General features: G+C 35.3%; 1 protein-coding gene across 4 annotated transcripts in view; it reads left to right on the forward strand.

The window, feature by feature from the left end:
• The window catches only part of CDH18 (cadherin 18), a 315,869-nt gene that overhangs the window by 208,977 nt on the left and 81,052 nt on the right, over positions 1-25,840 (forward strand). For all 4 annotated transcript variants that reach the window (XM_045888209.1, XM_045888202.2, XM_064595613.1 and 1 more), the window contains one exon: positions 19,086-19,273. In XM_045888209.1, the coding sequence (XP_045744165.1) occupies positions 19,086-19,273 (188 nt within the window). The remainder of the gene's footprint in view (positions 1-19,085; positions 19,274-25,840) is intronic.

Consider the following 25,840-nt stretch of genomic DNA (forward strand, 5'->3'; position numbering starts at 1 on the left):
TTGTAATGTGCATTCAATTGGCTGTAGTATTTGTCATACTTTATTCATATAGTAAAAACATTGCAGTCAGGGCTTAGCATAATGATTAATGATCAGTATTTAATAAGAGTTTTTTAGATGCAGGAAAATCCCAGATTCCTTGTGTGTCTTTTTAAATTTGAGAGTCGCATTTCCAAGGTAAACTTCATCTGCTGGGTAAAGCAATTTAAAATAGAGATTTAGATGGGGCACCTGGGTGGCTCAGTTGGTTAAGCGACTGCCTTCAGCTCAGGTCATGATCCCGGAGTCCCGGGATCGAGTCCCGCGTCAGGCTCCCTGCTCAGAGGGGAGCCTGCTTCTCCCTCTGACCCTCCTCCCTCTCATGCTCTCTGTCTCTCATTCTCTCTCTCACAAATAAATAAAATCTTAAAAAATAAAAATAAAAAAAAATAAAGTAGAGATTTAGAAACTTCCTGGTTAATCTTATATATAATGTCGACATCCTGGATAAGTCAGATATCACAGCCTAACCACTTACATGTCAATCAGCCTTCCCCCAGAATCACCTATAAATAAACATTTATCTTATATAAGTATTCACTTTCCCAGGTAAATACTATTAAGGTAAGAAAAATATTAATTAGTCAAAATAAATATAATTATCAAATTGATTACAGCTTTTATAGGCTGGGACCCAGGGTTAATTTTAGGGAATGACTTATTTACTGATCTGGCAAAATTACTGAAGCAAAGAGACAAGGTCTTTTAAAAAGCAATTAGAATCAATATTATCCTGGGGGGTGGGGCAGTATATTACCAGCGGCAAGCTTCAATAAACCAAATGCCCTTTTATCATTCTCACCAAGTCTTCCTTTCTTAAATGTACTTCATCTAATCATTAGCATTTCATGATACAGTCTAAGAAATTATGTGAAAGGATCACATATGGCATATGAAATTATAGCTCATTCAGAAACAGAAATATGAAATGATGATATTTCTATCTCTCTGCCACATAAAATTACATAGTCTTAAAACCAAAATGGATAATTACAGCACCATTTAAAAATGTGTTTGAAACTTGCTAATGAGGTAAAATACAACTAGAAATTTCTCATGTACACTGAAGCTAAGAGAGAAAAAAAAGAAAAGAAAAAAAAAAAACCTTTATCGATATACTACAGGTAACTTGGTACCTAAATTTCTGTAATACATATTGCATCACCTCATATCTCAGCAAGTCCCAACTTTACATCCAGGCATTTAAATGATAATTATGTCAATATATTTAACTTTGACAGATAAGAGAAAACACTACCTTGAAATAATTCCAGGCATCAAAATGTTACAGATCCGTTTGTAGACAATTGATATAACAGACATTTCATTTAGTGAAAAAATTCTCTCCACTGTCTAATTTTTTCCATGAAAGTTATCTAATTATAAGAAATTTAGGTGTAGAAATTATGAACGTTTTGCTTTGACAAAAATGCCTTCTAATGAGAAAAATGAGCTTTAGAGGATGAGGAGACACATTGTGGTGGACCTGAGCACTGATTTCTGTATTTTAGAAAATGGTTGGCTCAGTACATAAGACTTAGCACTAGAATGTAAACTGGCAACAGCTACCAAACTTCAGAGTCTCCTTTTTAACAGAGTCACATCTTCAGCTGGTGAGCTTTCGCTGTTGCATGTTTGTATAGGTACTCTCTGTGCTCCCTGTCTCCCTGAGGCTGAAAATATAGAGAACATTATGGGAGTCAGGATTCCTTTCTACTGGAACTCTGTTGTAGAGTTCTGTGCATCCTAAGTGTCATACTCTAGAATAATGAGAGTTTAGGGAATTATATGTATTCTGCTACTGATATAAGTTTTCCCCCAATAGACTTTATATTTCCGTCTGATTGTAATGCACTTGCACAAGTGGCAAGTTGGCAAGCTGATGTGGAGTCCAGAGGGAGCATAAGGCAGAATGTAGGTTCCAGAACCTGGTATCTTAGCTTGTTAGCCCTAGAAAGGGAGAAAGTGTACAATTACAAGAATTCACTGGGGATGTTACTAGAGTTAGGTGTCTGGCATGAAACCAGGGTTTGCTCTGAAATGGAAAATGGAAAACTTCACCTCCCAGTAAACAGAAGTCACAACATAGACACTGACATTAAGAATTGACATTAAGATCTCAAACAAACTGGGGGAATAGGAGATTAGATACAACTGAATGCAGAGTAGGTAAATTGGAAGATAAGTCTGAGGAAACTAGCCAGAATGCATCAAAAAGACCAAAGATAAACAAAAACAATTAAAATATATAGTAAAGGAAAACAAAGTTCCAATGTATAATACTAGGAGTTTCGGATGAAGACAGCAAAGAGAATTATGAGGCAGTATTTAAGAAACAAACAAACAGGGACACTAGGGTGGCTCAGTCAGTTAAGCGTCTGCCTTTGGCTCAGGTCGTGATCCCAGGATCCTGGGATCTGGAGTCTCACATCGGGCTCCTTGCTCAGTGGGGTGCCTGTTCTCCCTCTGCCTGCCTCTCTCTCTCTGACAAATAAATAAATAAAAATCTTAAAAATGAACAAACAAGCAATAAACTAGACTAAGAGTTTTCAAGAATAAGTATAGAGGGGTGCCTGGGTGGCTCAGTCGTTGAGCATCTGCCTTCGGCTCAGGTCTTGATCCCAGGGTCCTGGGATCGAGCCCTGCATTGGGCTCCCTGCTCTGCGGGAAGCCTGCTTCTCCCTCTCCCACTCCTCCTGCTCGCGTTCCCTCTCTCGCTGTGTCTCTCTGTCAAATAAATAAATAAAATCTTTAAAAAAAAATAAGAATAAGTATAGAGGTTAAACCTTAGACAAATAATCATAAGAAATCTCAAATGTGCTGGAAAAATATTATCACCTAGATGTGTATGGTAAAGTTTAGAATATGAAAAACAAAGAGAACGAAATTTGACATTCCATGGGTTTCTCATTGATAATAATGGAGTACAGATGACAATAGAAACTTGGCCTCAAATTTAATGAGAAGATGAAAAATAACTTTTACTCCAGAAATCTTTAACCTATTAAATTGAGGATGTAATAAAAATAACCTATTAGGGCGCCTGGGTGGCTCAGTTGGTTGAGCGACTGCCTTCGGCTCAGGTCATGATCCTGGAGTCCCGGGATCGAGTCCCGCATCGGGCTCCCTGCTTGGCGGGGGGTCTGCTTATCCCTCTGACCCTCTTCCCTCTCATGCTCTGTCTCCCATTCTCTCTCTCAGATAAATTAAAAAAAAAAAAAAATCTTTAAAAATAACCTATTAAAATGAGGATGTCATAAAAATATATGTTAAAACAAAAATAATGAGTTCACTGTTCAAAGAGCCTCATGGGAAACTGCTTAAGATGTATGTTTTGTATTGCAGTTATTCACAACATTCATTCTCGTTTGTCTTTCCCTAGAAAATTCTGTTTGGAATAGAATTTTACTGACTTCTCGTCTTGATATTTCTCTTACCTGTCCTGGTATATTCAATTATTTGTTTCCAATTATCCATTTTCTCTCTGCCTTTGACATACTTTCCTATAAATAGAAGATAATTTCCCATTGAATTTAGGATTAGCTAGTTAATTTGCTTTGGTCAATGGCATGTGAAATGTCATGGTTTGAATCACATCTGAGCAGAAACCTTAGTGAGCTTGCATGCTTTGGCTCAATTTCTCTTGTTCTTGGCCTCCACTCTGATAAGAACATAATTTTAAAAAAAGCTAGTCCTTCAGTCTAATGAGAAAACACTTGTGCTTAATGGAGATGAGCATACCAGAGCCCAGCAGAGCTTCACCAAGCCAGAGTTCTTATATAATGTGAGAAGAAATAATGTTTGTGATTATAAATTATTGATATGGAATTTGTTAATGCAGCAGAAATTGTCTAATAAACAAAATTATTATGCATTCTATATTATATCTCTCTAGAAGCAAGTTTTTGTCACCACCACCACCATGACCAAAACAACAAATTACGTGGAATTGTGTTTGAAGAAGAAAATAGTATGAAGTAAAGCTTATAGGATGCTAGAAAATGACTGTATTCTGCTTTGGTAAACATTTTTGTGGGATAATTTGGAAGGTAGAAAATATAGCTAATGACCCTCATGGCTTTAAGAGAAGAGGTTTTAGGAAAGAATGTCTGTAGTGTGAGTTGATTGCTATAAGCTGCATTTGATAAGATACTACAAGAAAAAGATGAGTACAGGAAAAAAAAAAAAAATACCAGTCTCTTTTCTAATAGATATGAAAGGGAGGAGGAAGAAACCAGAAATTTCATGACTTTTAGGGCTGAAAATGCAAATTTAAAGGGTTTACCAAATAAGTTAGCCTCAGAGCCTTAGGGACAGAAATCCTTGTAATGATTGCACAGAAAATTTACTGAATTACCATGAGCCATTAACATTCTTTTCCTTTCAAATAGGGCCTTTATTTTTATTATTCTGTCCTTATTTATCCCTGGTTATATGTTGAATTTGTGGTGGGCAAATAATTTGTCCTTCTAATTCAGTGGTCTCTGGATTAAACTCTGATATGACTGTATCACATGATTTTGAAATCCAAACCCGGTTCCATAGTTTAAAGAGATTTGGGGGGTATCAGGAAGCAGATAAATGGATTTCATCTATAAGAGGCACTCAGATTATCTATTTGTGACTAGAGGATGGGCTATGGACAGATCGTATTGTTTGTTCATAATTGTTAGTTCCTTTCCCTCTTTCATCATGTTTTCCTATAGGTGGCAAGTATGTCCCTCCTTTAACTCTGTGCTTTGCCAATGACTTTGGCCAACAGAATATGCCATGTTTGAGGAGAAGCTTTAACTGCACTTCAGTGGTTTCATTTTATGTTCATGATCTTGCCTCCTTCCAGTGGTTGCTTTTTCAGGTCATATTCTGGAATGAAAATTCATTTGAAATTAAGCCTATCCCTGCAGAGTGATAGTTAATTATAGTTTTCTTCTGTCTTTTGTGTGTGTGTGTGTGTGTGTGAACAACAACAACAACAAAAAGGTGTTTTTTATTAAATCACCTGGACAGGACCCTTGGGCAGAAAGAGCTACACCGGGATTGTGAGGAGTGACTGATTATGTACTTTTTTGTTATTTGGGTTAGGGCTTAAGTCTGTCAGGAATTTAGAAGCAAGGCTTCCAGGACCTTGAAGGGCTAGCTCTGTTAAGATAAGGTCATTTACTACTATCTAGTAAAACATTAGTCATGAGACATTCAGATGTACATCAGTGGGCCATATGTTTGGAGAATGATTGCTAACATATATCTTGGGGGGGTAGAAATAAAGAAATTTCCAAAGGGATTTTGATATGTTAAGGAAGACTTACAGGAACCTGGAGGTCAGGCTAATGTCAAGCAAAGGTTGCTTTTTGCCTCTAGCAAAATAGTAACATGAAGGCAGTTGAGTTCCTTGAGGAAGGTCACTGCCTGCCTTATCTGTATCTGTCAATGGGCTGCAGTGTTTGTAAGGAGATTTATTTTTTGTTTCTACATTTCTTTTGCTTTTTTTCTCCATATCATTCCCCGCCTGAACAATTTTGACCCTTAAATCTTTAAGGTTGCTGAGGGTGGAAGGTCTTATCTTCTGTAACACATTCCTGCTGAATGAGGGGTATAGTGATGTCCCTATTTATGGGTTAATATTGGTCAGTTGGGGACTTACATACAGAAGTTATGAAAGGCAGAGGCAGCTAAATCCAAGGTAGACCACACGTATGGATCTCCCTATGTAGAAAGGATCATCTGTCAGCTTGAAGTCATGGATGGCATTGAAGGACTCTCAGCACCAGGTAGAGAGACATGGGAGAAAACAGCAAAATATAATTAGAATAACAAAAAGAGGGGCACCTGGGTGGCTCAGTCAGTTAAGCTTCTGCCTTCAGGTCAGATCATGATCCCAGGGTCTGGGGTCTGGGGATCAAGCCCCATATTGGGCTCCCTGCTCAGTGGGGAGCCTGCTTCTCCCTCTCCCCTCCTCTGGTGCTCATTCTCTCTCATGCTTGCTCTCTCTCATGCTTGCTCTCCCTCTCTCTCAGACAAATAAATAAAATCTTAAAAAAAAAAAAAAAAAAAGAAAGGAAAAAGAAAAAGAAGCCCAAGAGTCTTGATAGTTGACAAACACCCTCCTTCAGTTCAGGAGTTTAATCACTAAAGGAAAGAGAGGGATGGTTTAATGTGCCAATTTGGGTATTCATGTCTTTTAGTAACCCTGTCACATTTTTGTGGTATCTGGAGTATATACAAACACTCTGTTTTAATAAAGCATAGTTTCCTCCTTGAGCTGCAGTCAGGATATCAAGGCACCACTGAGTTTTAGAGCGCCACTTTTTTGAATTTTTGCATGTCAAGCTTAGTTAAAGATGGCCACTGTATGCTTGGCTAAAGCCTCTATTTGCAATTTTACATTAATAGAGGTGGCTCCTGGGACAAAAAATGGCTAGGGGATAAAACCATCAAGAAGCTGTCTTTATTGGATGCCTCACCTTAACAATATCTTAATTATGAGGAATCACTGGCAAGTAGGAGAAGATGTGTCTGGGGATATAGGCATCCCCAAGTGCAACATCCAATCCAATCATTAGGAAAGTGGGGTTACCATTATTTTCACAAGTCCATAGTTAACCCCATGAAGCAAGATATACTGCAGCTTTTAAGGAGCAATTTTGTCATCCCAGCTATACAAAATTGGTCAAGGTGATAGCTGAGTTATACAATTGTTGGGGAATCCATCCCATTTTCCAGCCATTCAAGTAATCATATGCCCATGGGTTCTGTTATTATCTCCACAGAATAATAAGCCTGAAGATTGTCTATACATGAGATGTTGTGGCAATTTCTCTGAAGTTTACCTCAAGTTATCTAGCTTAGACAAACAACATTCAAAGAATCAAAACTAGAATTTAAGATTCACAAAGGTGTGTTATTCAGACATGATTTTTCTCTATATAAATGCCCTCACTTCCAGAGATAGCTAAATCAAGACTAATTCTTTATAAAACAAGTCCAATTTTAACAAAGGCCTAATTATTTACATAAGCAAGATCAGCAAGAATGATGACTGGCCATATAGATCTTTTAAAATCTGCTTTGTTGGAACTTTTTATAAGAATTCTCTTTTTTATTATTATTATTATTATTATTATTATGTTCAGTTAGCCACTGTATAGTACATCATTAGTTTTTGATGTAGTGTTCAGTGACTCATTAGTTGCATATAACACCCAGTGCTCATCGCAACACGTGCCCTCCTTAATACCCATCACCCTGTTACCCCATCCCCCCACCCCCTCCCCTCTGAAACACTTAGTTTGTTTCCCAGGGTCCATAGTCTCTCTCAGGGTTCATCTCTCTCTCTGATTTCTCCCCCTTCAGATTTCCCTCCCTTCCCCTGTGGTCCTCCTTGCTATTATTGTTTATATTCCATATATGAGTGAAACCATATGATAATTGTCTTTCTCTGCTTGACTTACTTCACTTAGCATAATCTCCTCCAGTTCTATCCACATCAGTGCAAATGGTGGGTATTCATCCCTTCTGATGGCTGAGTAATATTCCATGGTATATATGTACCACATCTTCTTTATCCATTCATCTGTTGAAGGGCATCTCAGCTCCTTCCACAATTTGACTATTGTGGACATTGCTGCTATGAACATTGGGGTGCATGTGTCCCTTTTTTTCACTACATCTCTATCTTTGGGGTAAATACCTAGTAGTGCAATTGCTGGTTCACAGGGTAGCTCTATTTTTAATAACTTGAAGAACCTCCATACTATTTTCCATAGTGGCTATACCAGCTTGCATTCCTACCAACAGTGTAAGAGGATTTCCCTTTCTCCACATCCTCACTAACATTTGTTGTTTCCCGTTTTGTTAATTCTTGCCATTCTAACTGATGTAAGGTGGTATCTCATTGTGGTTTTGATTCGTATTTCCCTGATGGTTAGTGATGTTGAGCATTTTTTCATGTGTCTGTCAGCCATTTGTATGTCTTCTTTGGAGAAGTGTCTGTTCATGTCTTCTGCCCATTTTTTGACTGGGTTATTTATTTTTTGAGTGTTGAGTTTGAGAAGTTCTTTATAGATCTTGGATATTAGTCCTTTATCTGTAATGCCATTTGCAAATATCTTCTCCCATTCCATGGGTTGCCTCATAGTTTTGTTGACTATTTCCTTTGCTGTGCAGAAGCCCTCAACTCTATGGTCAACTCATCTTTGACAAATCAGGAAAAAATATCCAATGGAATAAAGACGGTCTCTTCAATAAGTAGTGCTAGGAAAATTGGATAGCTACATATAGAAGAATGAAACTGGACCATTCCCTTTCATCATACACAAAGATAAATTCAAAATGTATGAAAAACCTTAATGTGAGACAGGAATCCATCAAAATCCTAGAGGAGAACATAGGCAGTAACCTCTTCAACATCGGCCAAGCAACTTCTTTTAAGACATGTCTCCAAAGGCAAGGGAAACAAAAGCAAAAATGAACTTTTGGGACTTCATCAAGGATTCTTTATTGAACTTTTAGTAGGCTCTCTAGGCCGGATTCAAGCCAAATACTTACCATCAGACATGCCTGCAATACCTGTAGATTTGGGTGAATTCCTCTTCTCAAGGTTCCTGCACCTGCCAAAAAGTGACATTCTTTACTCAATTGGCAAGGCTGCTGGGAACTCTGTAAGCAAGGTGTCAGGCCAACATTTCCAAGGGGCTTTATGGCTCCATAAAGTCAACCTTAGTTCCTTAAAGCTATCTGGTCATATCTGAGTCTATGAATGTCTCCCTCAAATATGGCATCCCAGTCAAATCCTTGGTAAAACCACCAAAGTTTCCAATTGGTATCCTGTTACAAGGAGAAGAGATTCTTATTGAACATATGTAAATGACTATGACTGCCATGAAAGAAAAAATATCCCTGAGACCTTGAATATCAGAGGGTTCGGGTAGAGAGAAAAGTTAAATGCTTTAATTTGTTCACAAATGAATACTTTACCATATTTCTCATAAGACATAGATATTTTAGGAGAAAATTTCCTTAATTTGGAAGAGCAAACATTAGAGAACCAATAAGAGTCATAAAAACTCTAATCACCTTCCTCAATTCATTTAGTCCCATGTAACCAATTTTATTCAGTTTGAATGCAGGTTCTGCCAATTCTTACCCAGTTTAGTTGTAGGATTTTAAAGATATCAAGTACCTGTATTTGTAAAAGTCCTTTTTGTGAATCTGGGGTGACTGGACGGCTCAGTCAGTTAAGATTCTGACTCTTGATTTCGGCTCAGGTCATGATATCAGGGTCTTCAGATCAAACCCTGCATGCTTAGCAAGGATTTTGCTTGAGATTCTCTCCCCGTCCCTCTCCCTGTTTGTACAATTTCTCTCTAAAATAAATAAATAAATAAATCTTAAAAAAAAAAAAAAAATCCTGTTCATGAATCTCCTTGAAGTTGACACATTTCACAAGAGCATCAGAACAGTAACTATAAGTGACAAAAGACTTAAAAATGGACATGGTTAAAAGTTTGATATGAGAGTTCATTATAATGCATTTGACAAGAAAATTCAGTTATATAACACTTCAATAATCAGAATATCAAGTGATGACCTTATACCAGAACATAATATACCAAATAAACAAGCCTAATTAGTCAAAGAGACTTCATTTACAATTCAAATCTTGAGGAAGTCTGTTAAAAACCTTAGAAAATTTTTAAAGTAGATGCCTAAATAGGATTTTGGATCATCAAAGACATGATAAAAACAAAACCTAGAGACTTGTTTTTCTGGGCAACTTTGTAAACAAAGATTTTTTCTCTTTATCTGTTCATAGTTTTCACATAATGTGAGCTAGAATTAAATATTTGCTGTTGTAAACTACTGAGATATTTTGGTGATTAATCAACATATAAACAGCTAATAAACATGCTACGTCTGTTATTTTTAGAATTATCACTGTATCATCTAGTATATATTTTTTATCATGTGTCTTGCTCATTTTCTCTCTCCCTCATAAGAATGTACACTTGGTAAGGATGAGGACTTTTGTCTGTTTTGTTTACTGTATTCCCAGAACCTGAAATTATGCCAGCATGAGGTAAGTGACATTTACTGAACAAGTTGACAAACCTAGGCTGACCCCAAATTTCACATGGGTGAGTACAAATTCATAAATAACAAAGAACTTTTAAAGAAAAAAATCAGAATGGGGGAGAAAAAGCAGATATCAACATCCATTTGGTTTGACAAATAGATACAGTGGATTTCACAGAGCACTTAGGAAGCACACACATGTGTACCCTGGGGCCTGGTATATTTCCACAAAAATTAGAAAATGGAAGGCAGGGGCACCTGCATGGCTCAGTCGTTAAGCGTCTGCCTTCGGCTCAGGTCATGATCCCAGGGCCCTGGGATCGAGCCCCGCATCGGGCTCCCTGCTCGGCGGGAAGCCTGCTTCTCCCTCTCCCACTCCCCCTGCTTGTGTTCCCTCTCTCGCTGTGTCTTTCTCTGTCAAATAAATAAATAAAATCTTAAAAAAAAAAAAAAAGAAAGAAAATGGAAGGCAGTGGTACCATTGACCATCAGTGTGAAAGTAGATAAATTGACATTTATAAATTGATTAAAGACTTATGTGCTGTTTATGCTTTAAAAGAAAATACAAGATTATTTCTTGGCATCAGAAGAGGGAAAGATTCAAAAAAGAAATACATTACACATAAAATGATCGATATTACTACATAAACATTTTTTTAAACGAAAGATATAAACCTTGGGAAATGACAAGTTACCTGGTATTTTAAAAAACATAATAGTTAAGGGGTGCCTGGGTGGCTCAGTGGGTGAAACGTCGAACTCTCGGTTTCAGGTCAGGTCGTGATCTCAGGGTCTTGCAATCGAGCCCCTCTTTGGGCCCTGTGCTCAGCTTTAGAGTCTGCTTGAGATTCTTTGCCTCTGCCTCCCTCCCCCACCACTCCACCTGCATGCTCTCTCTCAAATAAATAAATCAAAATTTTTAAACATAATAATTATAATAATTATACATATAATTTATGAGATTTTGTATCAAAATCAGAAAAGTTAGCAACATATGAAATTATTGCCATAAAAGAAAAGATCATCTTTACAGAAATCTGAGGATAAACCAACTATAAACATCCAACTTTCTTTTTAGAACTAGTTACCATTTTTAATAGAGCAGAAAGAGAAATAACTTCAATACACTAGGAAAAGAGCGCTTGAAGTTCTGATGTAAATATATTTTTGTTGAAATAATTAAAAACAAAAATAGACTCCCTGATAATGTGTAAAAGGAGATATGAGAAATAAATTAGGAGTGCTATAAAACTGAAAATGCTTAATTAAGATCAGTCTTGGAAGCAATAAATATGAAAAGAACCAATAATATTACAAACTGCTATAAAAATAATGAAAGTAGGGAAAAAGAAAAATCTCTATACAGTAAACAAGGAGAGGGACATACGGGAGAGGACTTTAACTATGGAAGGCAAATATCACTTCAAAACCGACAAAAAAAAATGTTTTGGGGAAAGAAAACTTTTATGACTGAAAAAGATTCAGGACTCAGATTAAAATATCTCGACATGTTTTAATATTAAAACTCCATCCAGGGCGCCTGGGTGGCTCAGTCGGTTAAGCGACTGCCTTCGGCTCAGGTCATGATCCTGGAGTCCCGGGATCGAGTCCCGCATCGGGCTCCCTGCTCGGCGGGGAGTCTGCTTCTCCCTCTGACCCTCCGCCTCTCATGCTCTCTGTCTCTCATTCTCTCTCTCAAATAAATAAATAAAATCTTTAAAAAAAAAATAAATAAATATAAATAAAAATAAAAATAATGATGTAATGTATGGGGATTGACATAACAATAAAAAATTAAAAAAAAAAAATCCAACCTGCTAAATGTGTTAACAGTTAAATGGAAGAAACCTTAAAAGTGAAAAGAAGGGCGCCTGGGTGGCTCAGTCGGTTAAGCGACTGCCTTCGGCTCAGGTCATGATCCTGGAGTCCCGGGATCGAGTCCCGCATCGGGCTCCCTGCTCGGCGGGGAGTCTGCTTCTCCCTCTGACCCTCCCCCCTCTCATGCTCTCTGTCTCTCATTCTCTCTCTCTCGCAAATAAATAAAATAAAATCTTTAAAAAAAAAAAAAACTCCATCCAGAACTATAGACATCTTGGTGATATTTGATATAAAGACCAAATTATTATTAAAGTTAGGAGTGAAAGAAAAAAGCTGGCCTAATAGCATGAGTCAATGACCGATTGCAGTTTTCTCTTCTGCTGAACTATATCCCCATCTTCTCAAAGTTTATAATCGTGCGAATGTGGATACAGTGGTTGGTTTGGGGGACGTTTTTGTATCACGCAATTTTTTTTTTTAAAGATTTTATTTATTTATTTGAGAGAGAGAATGAGAGAGAGAGCATGAGAGGGGGAGGGTCAGAGGGAGAAGCAGACCCCCCGCCGAGCAGGGAGCCCGATGCGGGACTCGATCCCAGGACCCTGGGATCATGACCTGAGCCGAAGGCAGACGCTTAACCATCTGAGCCACCCAGGCACCCCAATTCCTGCATTTTAAAAACAAATATGGAATGGCTTGTTTTTTTTTTTTTATACATAATCCTTTTTATAACAGGTATTGTTTAAATCAACCCCTTCATTATATTAACTAGATCTATGATTATATCTGACATAAAATTTTTAAATGTATAAGTACATTGTAGCTATGTGATATATATATTTATATCTATCTAACATCTATCATCTATATCTATCTATCATCATTATCTATCATCTATCATCTATCTATCATCTATCTACCTATCTATCTATATGACAGTTTCTCTCACAAATGCTCTAAGAAAAAGGAGGGAGCTGGGAAAAACTTTCCCCTTAATTGCAACAGAGAGAATTAAAAGTTAAGTCTCTTGGTTTAAATTTGTGTATGTCGTTACATATCTATTTATATAATTTAGAGACTTGAATACACAATCTCTGTCTCCCTGTCTCTCTTCCTGTCTCTCACTAATACATAAATGGAATGGAGATACGCCTTCATACAACATGTGTTTGTATACATAGTCCCACACTGTTTGAGCATATATGTGTATATGCTTACACGCCTGTATGAAAGTGCAGTGAGGTTTTTAATCCTTTTTCATCCTCTTGGAAATGTATAATGTTACATAGCATATAACCTTTTTGTGAACTTGAGCAGAGTACTCTGAGGGATATTTTGGCAGCCATAGAAGTGCTGATTAGGCTGTGCTATAAATTATCCAAGATGGGCATTTTTTTTTTCCCAGAAGGAGTAATTACAGAGTAAAAATAATATGAAAAGCAAAAGATCATTCACCATGTATTCCAAGATTCTAGGAGTTATGACCTTTGTTAATCTGATTTAGATAAAAGTGCATTTTTTTCCGAAGTAGTAAACTATTCCTTCTAGGCAATTGAGCCACATCATGGATAGAAATGGCAAAGCTTCAGGCTGTTAGTCAAAGATTTACATTTTGAATCATATTCTTTAAAGTTTCTCCCAAAGGTTCTTCAAGTCTATAAAGAATGACAATTCTCATAAATAACAGGTAAATGAAGGTTCAGATGTAATTATTATTATTCAAAGATGATAATGTCTATTCATGGACATTTGACTCTCGGCTTTCAGAATTCTTAAAGGTAATACTATATGTTATATGTCTTTATGAGTGGTATTTGCATTTTTGTTAGAATTAGTATTTAGAGAAAGGTTTGTCTGATATCTTTTCTTATTTTAGGATAATTCAATATATTTCCTCCCATGGTTAATCAAACTATATTAAAAATGTGACACATAAAAGTATTTAATGGATTAAAGTTGCAAAGGTGCATGTGAATCTTGTGTTTATGCTAAACATAACTATTAATAAAACACTTAAGCATCAATCATATACTAGGCTCCTTAGAAGGACTCCGGTCCCAAAGATCTTGTTTCTTCGAAATTAAATTCCTAGCAAGTCTATTTTTGATATTCTTTGTGATCTTTTTATCAGAGATATCAGAGGTCATTGACTCAATCTCCATTTATCATAATATATATATGTTATATATTTACATATATTATTATATATTATCTAATATACTTACATATGTATTTATTATATATTATATGCAATTATATATACATATATAATATATTTATTATATAATATTATATTATATAATATTATATGGTATAGATTTCTAATTTCCTCTTCTATTAATCTTATATATGTGATACATATATATTTCTAATTTCTTCTTCTATTAATGCTATAATTCTCTCACTGGAGTATCACCTTTTACACACACACATACACATACCCACACACACACTCAGAGGTTTTATTTTCCAAATTGCCGGTATTTCTTATCTTATTAGAGAGGCCCTTTATTCATTCTCTTTATTGATTCATCTATTGATGGAGACTTGAGTTGTTCCCATATCTCGGCCATTGTGAGTAATACTACAGTGAACGTGGTAATATAGACATTTATTTGAGATTCTAATTTCAGTTCTTTAGGATATGTACCCAGAAGTAGAATTTCTGGATCATAGAGTAGTTCTAGTTTTTAATTTTGGAGGAACCTCCATACTGTTTTTCCACAGCTGCTGTACCATTTTACCTTCCCACCTACAGTGTACAAGGGTTCCAATTTCTCCGTAATGCTACCAACACTTTCTGTCTTTTGTGTTTTGATAATAGTCATTCTACCAGGTGTGAAGTGATCTCTAAATGTAGTTTTGATTTTTATGATAATGATGTTGAACATCTTTTTATATAATTGTTGGCTATCTGTATGTCTTCTTTGGAGAAATGTCTGCTTAAATCCTTTGCCAGTTTTGTAATTGGCTTATTCTTTTATTTATTTTTTTTTTTTAATTTTGCTCTTGACCTGAAGTTCTTTATATATTTCAGAAATGAACCCCTTATCACATACATGGTTTACAAGTATTTCCTCCCATTCTGTAGGTTGCTTTTTCATTCTATTGATTGTCTCCTACACCGTGCAGTTTTTAGTTTGGTGTAGCCCCACCCATCCATTTTTGCTTTTGATGCCTGAGTTTTTGATGTCATATCCAAGAAATAATTGCCAAACCAATGTCAAGAAATTTTCCCTATGTTTTCTTTGAGGAATTTTACATCTTCAAGTCTTATATTTAAGTCGTTGATTCATTTTGAGTTGATTTTGTCGAAACTATAATGTAGAGGTCCAACTTTTTTCTTTTCTTTTTTTTTTTTTTTTTTTTTTTTTTTTATGTGTGTATCTAGTTTTCCCAATACCATTTGATGAAGAAACTATTTTTCCCCTTTTACTCTTGGTACTCTTATCACAGGTCGGCTGGCCTTACATGCTTGGGTTACCTCTGGGCTCTCTATTCTGTTTCACTGGGTTATATGTGTATCTTTATGCTATGTCATACTGTTTTAAATACTGTAGCCTTGTAATATATTTTGAAATCAGGACATTTTAAGCTTCTAGTTTTGTTCTTTTTTCTCAATTGCTTCATTAATTCTCTGTCTTTTGTAGTTCCATATTCTGAGTTTCTCTTTCTATTTCTGTGAAAAAACCACTGGAATTGTGATTAGAATGGCAAAGCATTACCTGTGAATTGCTTTAAGTAGTATAGACATTTTAATAATATTAAGTATTCTAATCCTTAAACACAGGATGTCTTTCCATTATTCCTATCTCCTTTCATTTCTTTCATCAATGTTTTGTATTTTCTAGTACACAGTCATTTCACTTCATTGGTTAAATTTCTTTTTAAGTGTGTTATTCTTTTTTAATGCTATTGCAAATTGGACTGTTTTCTGAATTTCCTTTTTGGATAGTTTGTTGTTAGTGTACAGAGACACAACTGATTTTTGTGTTTTGATTTTGTATCCTGCAACTTTACTGAATTTGTTTATTCTAATATATATATATATATATATTTTAGTCTTTAGGTTTTCTACCTATAAGATCTTGTCATCTGCTAACAGAAATAATATTACTTCTTCCTCTCTAATTGGATACCTCTTATTATTATTTTCTTTCTAATTTCTCTGGCTAAAACTTCAAGTACTGTGGTGGATAGAAGTGGAAATATTGGACATTCTTGCTTTTAACCAGATCTGAGAAGGAAGTTTTTCAATTTTTCATCATTGACTATGTTGTTAAGCTATGAGCTTATTGTTATAGCCTTTATTATGTTGTGGTACCATTCTTCTATGCCTATTTTTTTTTAATTTTGGTATATATATTCAGTATATATTTTCTTAAAGAGCCACACCATATTTATTCTTCTGGAATTTATAGCATTTTTTAGGAACCTGACTATTTATTCTGTCCTTAGAAATTCTAAAAAATATCCTAAACCTCTTTTGATTTATAAATAAATCTCATCTATCAGCTATTTTCTAGTTATTAGGAAACATTTTGAATACATTTTACAATTCACAAATTCTCAACTATATGGAAAGTGTATGAATGCTGAAATATTAATCTTAATATATTCTAACTTGTCTAATGGGGCATAGTGATTGGGGAAGAGTTACTGTACTTGCAATTCTTAGAGTGTATCAACAAGTATCAGCTCTTTTCCTGAACATGATTATCTTCCAGGGATATGCTCCTTCTTTTAAGATGTGACTTAAATGTTTTCTGGGACATGAATCTTTTATGACCAACTTATACAGTTTTTTACAACTGTCTTTGTAAAAACAACCTGCTTTGTAACACTACCACCATAATAATTCTGTGATTTGCTTATTTATTTCTGTGAACTAAGACTTCTTTTGTTTGCAAGGGTATCACCCCAGTTTTTTTTGTTTGTTTGTTTGTTTTTTAAGATTTTATTTATTTATTTGAGAGAGAGAGAATGAGAGACAGAGAGCATGAGAAGGAGGAAGGTCAGAGGGAGAAGCAGACTCCCCGCTGAGCAGGGAGCCCGATGCGGGACTCGATCCCGGGACTCCAGGATCATGACCTGAGCGGAAGGCAGTCGCTTAACCAACTGAGCCACCCAGGCGCCCTATCACCCCAGTTTTAACTAGCTGAGAGTCCTTTGGGAGGCTTAGAGTTGTGGAAAGTTAAGCTGCAACTTAGAGACCTTAGCAACCAGGAACTTGACAACCTAGCCTTTCTACCTCAACGGCGGGAAATAGGAGATATGTTCTAATTTCTTTTCTCTCTCTCTCTTTTTTTTTTTTTTTTAACAGAACAGTGTCCTATTTCATATGTAACTGCCTAGGATCATTATGATATTTAAAAAGATTCTGAGAATTATGGCTTCTTTCTGATACTGAATTTGTGCCCTGAGATTAGGTACTTCAACATGGATTTTGGAAACATGACTATCGTCAGAAACCCCTTCCAACATTTCCTAGCTTTGCCACCGAAGAGAGACTAAAGTTCTTTCCTAGTTCCAGTACCAACATTTTGGGGGATGTCCCCTCTTTGGATCATTGTGAGTCAACTGCCTACCCTTTCACAAATCAACTGCAAGCAGAAAGGGGGTCCTGTAAAAATTGGGGCCTTATGCTCTTCACAGGTCAATTAAATATATCAAGACGGGTAGAGTGTTTAGCAATATGACAAATCCTGATAAAAACACATGATTAATGTTAGGGGATATGTGTTTCACAGAAGAGGCTGGTATATACAGGAAATGTGAAGTTGGTGAGAATTGTTGAACTAAAAAAATAATGTCAGGTAGCATCTCAAATGTTTATAGAGGAAAACGGGGAAGAATCTTTGTTGAATAATGAATAAACACAAATACATAAATCAATCCATGGTATCCACATATAGCATTTTAAAACATACAATTGTATCTTTAGAAATAAATTAGAGTACTCCATACATTTACCAGATATATTAACTTAAAAAGATATTATCACACCATAACTAAAAAAATATTGGCTTAGGGAAATTATTTTCATACAGGCTCCATATTCACTTACCTGTATAGTTTAATTATATCCATGCAGAATGTTAAATCACCATTCATTTAGTCTTGGTTGAAACTCTTTTACAATTATATTTTAATTCAAAGTTCCTGTTATTTATATTGTTATTTGAAATTTGCTATAACAAATAAGTTGTTTTAATAGATATGTTTCTAATTTGTCAATAAAACAGTTGGTAACGACATGGCGATTCATATTTCATAAGTTTCTATAAGGAAAGTTCTATGAGCTCTTTCTGAAGAAACTTAGTATCAGGACAAACTTTGAAAATTTTTAAATTGTTTGGTGTAAACATTTAATATCAGGACATACTGAAAAATATATTTTTGCAAATCAGATCATGAGATATATATAATCAATAGTGTTTTAATATATATAGTGTAAAAATTAGTTCAATCACAAATACTACATCATCCCATGTAGTTATATTTATTTTTCTCATTCTTTAACTTAGTCATTATTTTTACTAATTTTACTAATTTTATTTTATTTATGACTTTATTATAAAACCACTTCAAATTCTTTCCAGAAGCTGACCTGGAATACATGGCAATTAAATGCATAAACAAATTTACTATCTCTCTTTGTCATGGCTTATACATTTCACTAAACTTAAGTTTATTGATCAGAATAATAATCATATTTATAGGTATGCTATATTATTTTCTTTGTTTTCACTTTGAATTTCAAGTTTTGAATTTCAGGTTTTCAAACTCTTATATTTTAACTTCACATGCTGTATGGAAGCAGAGATGCAATTTCACATGCTGTATGGAAGGAGAAATGCAAGAAATACTTGACTAATTTAGTTTTTGCTCAACATAAGAATACAAATTTGATCTCCCTTACCTTTTTTTCTGTTGCCTAGGGATGTAGAGCTAATAAAATATTTTATATTAAGATATCTACAAATTATTTTTATATATTTAAAGTTTATGTAAACCTAGCATTTCAGTACTAAACAATTTTGTACTTAATACAGTGTTTGAGTGTGTGGTCTAGACATTTCCATGTCTTTTTCTTGTAAAACTTTTTTTGTGACTGGTATTACCATCAAATGATTTTAATATGAAATATTTTTCAGAGCACTATCAACTGTATGTTCCTGAGTCAGCTCAAGTTGGTTCAGCTGTTGGGAAAATCAAAGCAAATGATGCAGACACTGGTTCAAATGCTGACATGACATACTCTATCATTAACGGTGATGGTATTGGGATATTCTCCATCTCCACTGACAAGGAGACCAGAGAAGGGATACTTTCTTTAAAGAAGGTAAAAAGAACATACTTTCTCTGATTTAAGCAATTCACCCATTTTTCCACGAATGATCCCTGTTGGTGTCAATAGTCTATATTGTCAGATCATTAAAATGATAAATATTTCCTCTTTAAGATGTAGTTACATTTTAATTATGACTATGTCTGCCTCTTTGGAGCTCCTCTCAGAACATAGAATTTTTTTAATGGGGAAGATCTAATGTAGAATATACTGTGAATGTACCTGCCATCTTTGTTTTCAAATAACAGCTTTATCACGATTGTCAGTTCTATTAATGCCATTACTCTATGTTTTACTAATCTAAGTAACATTAAGAGACTTTTCTAACCAATGTAAAAATCTTCATCATGTTAGCTAACGCTCACGGGGAGACGGTTTTGTTTGACAGTCATGGATTCATCAAGACAGCTTTAGCAAAACCATTAACCTCCTCCTGACTCTTTTTTCTTGCTAAGAATTTGTCAGTGGACTAAATCTATCTATCACCTTTTTGATTTTAGAGTACAATATGTTTATGTCCTTGTAAAAATGTAGTGGAACATAGAAAATTAACAAAGAAGGATTTCAACATAAGTCCTAAAGCAGTGTGTGTTGAATGTTGAATGGTTTCAGCTTGGAAATCTAGTAACGTTCAGATCTTTGGGCTTTACCTTCATATATTTTTTTCCGAAAGACTGAAATGGAGCTGAGGAATTGGACTTTTTAATAAATACTCTCAGTGATTCTACTGGAGAATGTATTCAAAACACGGGCTGAGAAATTTTATCCTGATGTGCTACTGTAGATATTGAAGTGAATCCATCATCTGTCTCTCTGTCTATCTATCCATCTATCCATCCATCCATCCATCTATCCATCTATCATCTAGCTATCTACATAATTATTTACTTGTGTGTTTTGTATATATTTTTCTATTTGAACTATATAAAATTTTATTAATTCTTCTGATAAATACCATTTTATATTAAAATTGAGGATTAATTTGTTTTTAGATGCTACAAAAGGGACCTGCAAAGTAGATTTTAGAGTGTTTAAATATTACAGAACAGTAGTCATCACTAGTCTATGTAAAATATTGATGTCTTCACCTAAAATCTTTATCATTTTAATCTTTCTTTCCTGAGATTGTAATGAGAAATGTTGTAAAACAAATAAATGAGAGGGGCACCTGGATGGCTCAGTAAGTTAAGCATCTGACTTTGGCTCAGGTCATCTCAGGGTCCTGGGATTGAGCCCTGTTTGGGCTCCCTGCTCAGTGGGGAGTCTGCTTGTCCCTCTCTCTTTGCCCCATCTCCTGCTCATGCACTCTCTCTCTCTCACTCTCTCTCTCTCAAATAAATACAATCTTTGAAGAAAAAACTTTAAAAAACAAAACAAACAAAAAACATATAAATGAGAATATGATAAAATGAGGATTTTAGTTGTAAGTTGAGAGACTGAATGTGTGTCTCTATGCAGATGAGTAAAAGTCAATAGAGACAAGAAATTGAGCATACTAAAGAGTTAATTGATTTAAAAAGATGGACTGGGGTAAAGATGACCCTGTATAGGATCTTGATCACAGGTAGAAAGAAACAACCCATGATGATCTGGCTCCTTTCTTGAGTAAATCAAATAGAAGTGCAAAGTAAATGGTTGCTAATAAGTTTGCAATGATCCAGCTGGTGTGGGGAAGGTGGGGGAGGGGAGCAGTTCTTGCCTATTGAGAACTATGGTCTTTATAAAGTGGGAAGTTACAACATATTTGCAAAAAGTGAGGGTGATGGATGGTTTGACTACATAAAGGATCTGAAATACATCCCACTATATATCATGGGATTAAGAACAGTGGGGATTTACCACCCTACATGGCCTCAGTTAATTTGATGGTGTTTGTGAAAAACAAAGGCAAAATGGTTTGTGTGCATATGCATGCACATATATTTAATTAACATACAATAGTTATTTTCAAGATGAGAATTATTTCAATTGTGTAAATGGTAGTGAGAATATACTCAAAATGATCTCCACAGTTAGTGAGTTCAAATTTTCTTTCACTGTTTTTCCATGAAATTATTTTTTGATAGTCTGCACCTCTTTTTTTTTTTTTTTAAGATTTTATTTATTTATTTGACAGAGAGAGAGACAGCTAGAGAGGGAACACAAGCAGGGGGGAGTGGGAGAGGGAGAAAGAGGCTTCCCACTGAGCAGGGAGCCGGGTGCGGGGCTGAATCCCAGGACCCTGGGATCATGACCTGAGCCAAAGGCAGATGCTTAATGACTGAGCCACCCAGGTGTCCCTGTAGTCTTCACTTCTTCCAAGATGCTTTCGTGTTTTCATTCATCTAATTTTTGAATCCTTCAGATTAAGATTATTAATCTGAGTTACTTCCATTGCTATATGTCATATGTTGTAAATAATTGCAATTTGAAAAATAAACTATGTGGGCGCCTGGGTGGCTCAGTTGGTTAAGCAACTGCCTTCGGCTCAGGTCATGATCCTGGAGTCCCGGGATCGAGTCCCACATCGGGCTCCCTGCTCAGCAGGGAGTCTGCTTCTCCCTCTGACCCTCCCCCGTCTCATGTGCTCTCTCTCATTCTCTCTCTCACAAATAAATAAATAAAATCTTTTAAAAAAAAATAAACTATGTAACTTATTCAGGGGTACTCATTCAGGGGCGCCTGGGTGGCTCAGTCGATTAAGCCTCTGCCTTTGGCTGAGGTCTTGATCCCAGGGTCCTGGGATCAAGCCCCAAGTTGGGCTCCCTGCTCAGTGGAAAGTTTGCTTCTCCCTCTGCCTCTGCCCTCCCCTCTCCCCCGCTCCTGCTTTTTCTCTCTCTTGCTCTCACTCTCACTCTATCTCAAATAAATAAAATCTTAAAAAAAAAAAAAAAGAGGCACTCATTCAGGTGGCAGGAAATGGATCAAACAGTCTTTTAAAATCTGTCCCTTATATAATCTTCTAATGCAGCTCACCTTAGCCTTCAAGGCAGAACTGCTAATCTTCCCAGAGATCAAAATCAGCACTGCTTTCTAAATCGGCTTGCAGAGCATCAGCCCATTCCTTTCCATATCATTCCTTTATCAGAAAATTGCCAAGTTGAATTCACCGGTCCATGGTGTGGTACATTGTAAATACACTTTGATAACTTTCATTCATTGTTTAATGGAGCCTGACTGGGTGGAAAGGGGGAAAAAAAAAGATGAATGCAACTTGATGCCCTCTTTCCTCTGGCAGAAACCTCTGTAGCTAAAGATGCAGGCTTCTTAGCAGCCTTTCTCAGATTCTCTTCCTGTGGCCTCTCTATCAATTTGCACTCTTTATAGTACTTGTTCCATTTTTTTTTAATTCAAAGATCCAACCCTATTGACTCTCCTGACTTTCAGCAAATACCATCTGTAATATCATTTTCTTTTTTCAGATGTGTTTAAACACAAAGACAGTGTCTATTATCTTAAGCCAAAAACACTTAATCTTGGTCTTCAAGTCAATGAAGAGTAGTGGAAATTAAGGATCTTTACTATCAAAGGAAATACAAATTTTGGTCCTGCCACTGTAAGATCTATGGCATTATTTCAAGTCTTTGAATCTGCTGTTTTCTTATTAAAGCACTTTACAAGGTGTTTACTAAAAAATGGATAAAAATGTGAAAGTTGTGATCTAAGCTGTGTCTGCCGAAAAATTACAATAATACTTCAATTTCTACTTTTCTCCTTGTCTTCCTTTTTTCCTCTGTTTGCACCAAGTTTTAATTACACTTTTCAGACCACTCCATGTAGTTATTATTGTCGCCTCCTTTATTTAATGTTATCCAGTTCATGCATAAGCACATAAAAAAATATTCTGTGTATATTATATCACATATGCATGTTGTCATTCATGTTTTTTGGTAATCTACTTCTCTTTCCTTCTCCTCTAAAAGATTTTTTTTCAAAGTTCAAGTTTAATATTATCTTTGTAGTTCAATATTTCCAGGTACATATCAGTCACAAATATCCTTCTCTGGATTATCTTTTCTATTTTACATATCAGAGTAGGCATTTCACTAATTTCTCACTGTAGAAAATGTAACAATTCTAGATCCCTCTTAAATATGCTAGATCTGATAGAGTAGAAAGACCTTATTCTAATAAATTCACTGTGAATGCACTGATAATTTCCATGGATATGTATCTACACATGCTATAAGTGTATCTGTCACCAATGCTTGCTAAATATTTTTGCAACTGAAAACTTTGTATTTTTAAGCTTCATACTGTTCACTGTGTAAAAAGATTGCTATCATTTTTTTAACAAATGATTTGAAATGGACCATAGAGTAAACATAACAATTTATAGAAGTATTTTTATAAAGTTTAAGCTAATCCTAAGAAAGAAAAATATGAAATATGCTCAATTATAACCATACTAGATCTATTCCAAATAACCACATTTTTGGTTGTTTAATGGATTATTTTTATTGAATTTTTCTTTAGTATACCTTTGCACTGACTGATAGAAAAAAAATCAGATTGTTCTGGCCATTGGATTGTAAAGTTTTGGGGCTCTGAGCCACAAAGTGCAATGAGTAAGACATCCCAACCTGTTGCAAATGCCCACAAAGACAAACACATGAAAACACTTTGTTCTTAAGAAGAAATAGGTTTCTGGGGCACATACGTGGTGCAGTTGGTTAAACGCTTGACTCGGTTTTGACTCAGGTCATGATCTCGGAGTCCTGGAATTGAGCCCCAAGTTGGGGCTCCACACTCAGCTCAGAGTCTACTTAAGACTTCTTTCCCTCTCTCCCTCTGCTCTCCCTCCCCCACAGTCACCCTCTCTCTCTTTCTCTCTTTCTCTCTTTCTTTCTAAAATAAAGAAAAAAAATCTTAAAAAAAAATAGGCTTTTAATTCTAATGAACTATTTACAAAAACCAAACATTCACTAGGGATTTTATTATTAAAAAACTCATCCAAGCTGCTATTTTTATTCTTATAAGGGTCTAATATCTGGAAAGTAGTTCTGCTGCTCAACCAGAAGTTAAAGAGAGGAGTCCATATTTCAATTCAGTGAAATCTATCACTAGATTTGAAATGACTTTTGACAGAAAACTACTTTGGGGCAACTTTGTTCTTACCACTCATATATAGGCATGGCCATGAAGTGATGGAGACCAGTTGAAACTACTTTGGATGTTAGTTGACTGTTTTCTTTTTTAATTTAATTTTTATTTTTATTTCTTTGACAGAGAGAGGCAGTGAAAGAGGGAACATAAACAGGGGGAATGGGAGAGGGAGAACCAGGCTTCCTGCTGAGCAGGGAGCCCAATGAGGGACTCAATCCCAGGACCCTGGGATCATGACCTGAGTCGAAGGCAGATGCTTAACGACTGAGCCACTTAGGCACCCCAGTTGACTGTTTTTTACACATATATTTCTATAATATAATTTAGTACATTAGTTGGAAATTGGTAACCTGTTGAAACATCCTGATAAGTTAAGCTAATCATATCCATAAATTATTGATAAGTTTTCATATGTGTGGGCATATGGAAATACACACACATATTGCTTGTATAAAAATATATGTAAGCAATATATAAATATACTTTATATATATTATAAAATATATGTGTATTTGTTATTTGAAATTAAAATGTCCCATTTATTCTTAGTCTTCAAATGACAGTAAGCGAACATTTAATATTTATTTGTATCAATATCCTTAGAATTATACACATAGAATGAACATTACACTCTTTTGCACAGAGAAATATATACAAGAAAGCTTATACATGTGTTCTAGTTTCCACAGAATGTCTACCATCCAGGAAAGATCTTTGACAAGGACACAAACCAAGGCATAGTAAGAAAGTCTAACTGAAGAAACATTATTCAAATCCATGCCATTTTCCTCATGTTTTGGCAAAATGCTGTCATTTAAAAATACACTTTTTTTCAGAAAGCAAAAATTAATAATAGTATCAGTTACTATTCCAGAATTTGGCCATTTTGTGGAATGATTAAAGTGACATTTGCATGTATTAAAATATTGCTATCAATTCCATTATTATCTTCCATTCTTGCATTATAAAACCTGGATGAGAGTGCAATATAGAAATTGGACCAAGGTGAGGTCATAAGGAGTCTCTTCTCTTATTACTAAAAAAAAAAAAAAAAAAAAAAAAAGGAAAAGAAAAAGGAAAAAAAGAAAGAAAGAATTTTAGGACCTTCTCGAACTCCCAGAAGAATGGATTCATAGAGCAACTTGGCTGAATTCTGTTTTCAGCATCTTTCTACTTATGTTGGTTATATAAGTCCAGAGGAAGAATATACCAGTGTGATTTAATGAATACTAGAAGTGATTAATGAGAAACAGTTAAGTCCCATATATGTAAAGCTGGCTGAAAAATGATTGATGAGAACGATAACTATCTACAGTAATGTGAAATGTGTTAATATTAGAGGGAAAAGTATTATTTTATAAGAGAGAGCAATGATATGTAAAAGTAATTACGAGGAGTAATAGGATGAAATTAAGAAACCAAAATTTAAAATGAAAATTGGAGCCAACTCATTGACAGTGAACTGCATTAGGATAT

Source organism: Mirounga angustirostris, unplaced genomic scaffold (genome assembly GCF_029215605.1).
Source record: "Mirounga angustirostris isolate CCGP_5_RB_7025 unplaced genomic scaffold, mMirAng1.0.hap1 SCAF_7, whole genome shotgun sequence".
Taxonomy (NCBI): Eukaryota; Metazoa; Chordata; class Mammalia; order Carnivora; family Phocidae; genus Mirounga; species Mirounga angustirostris.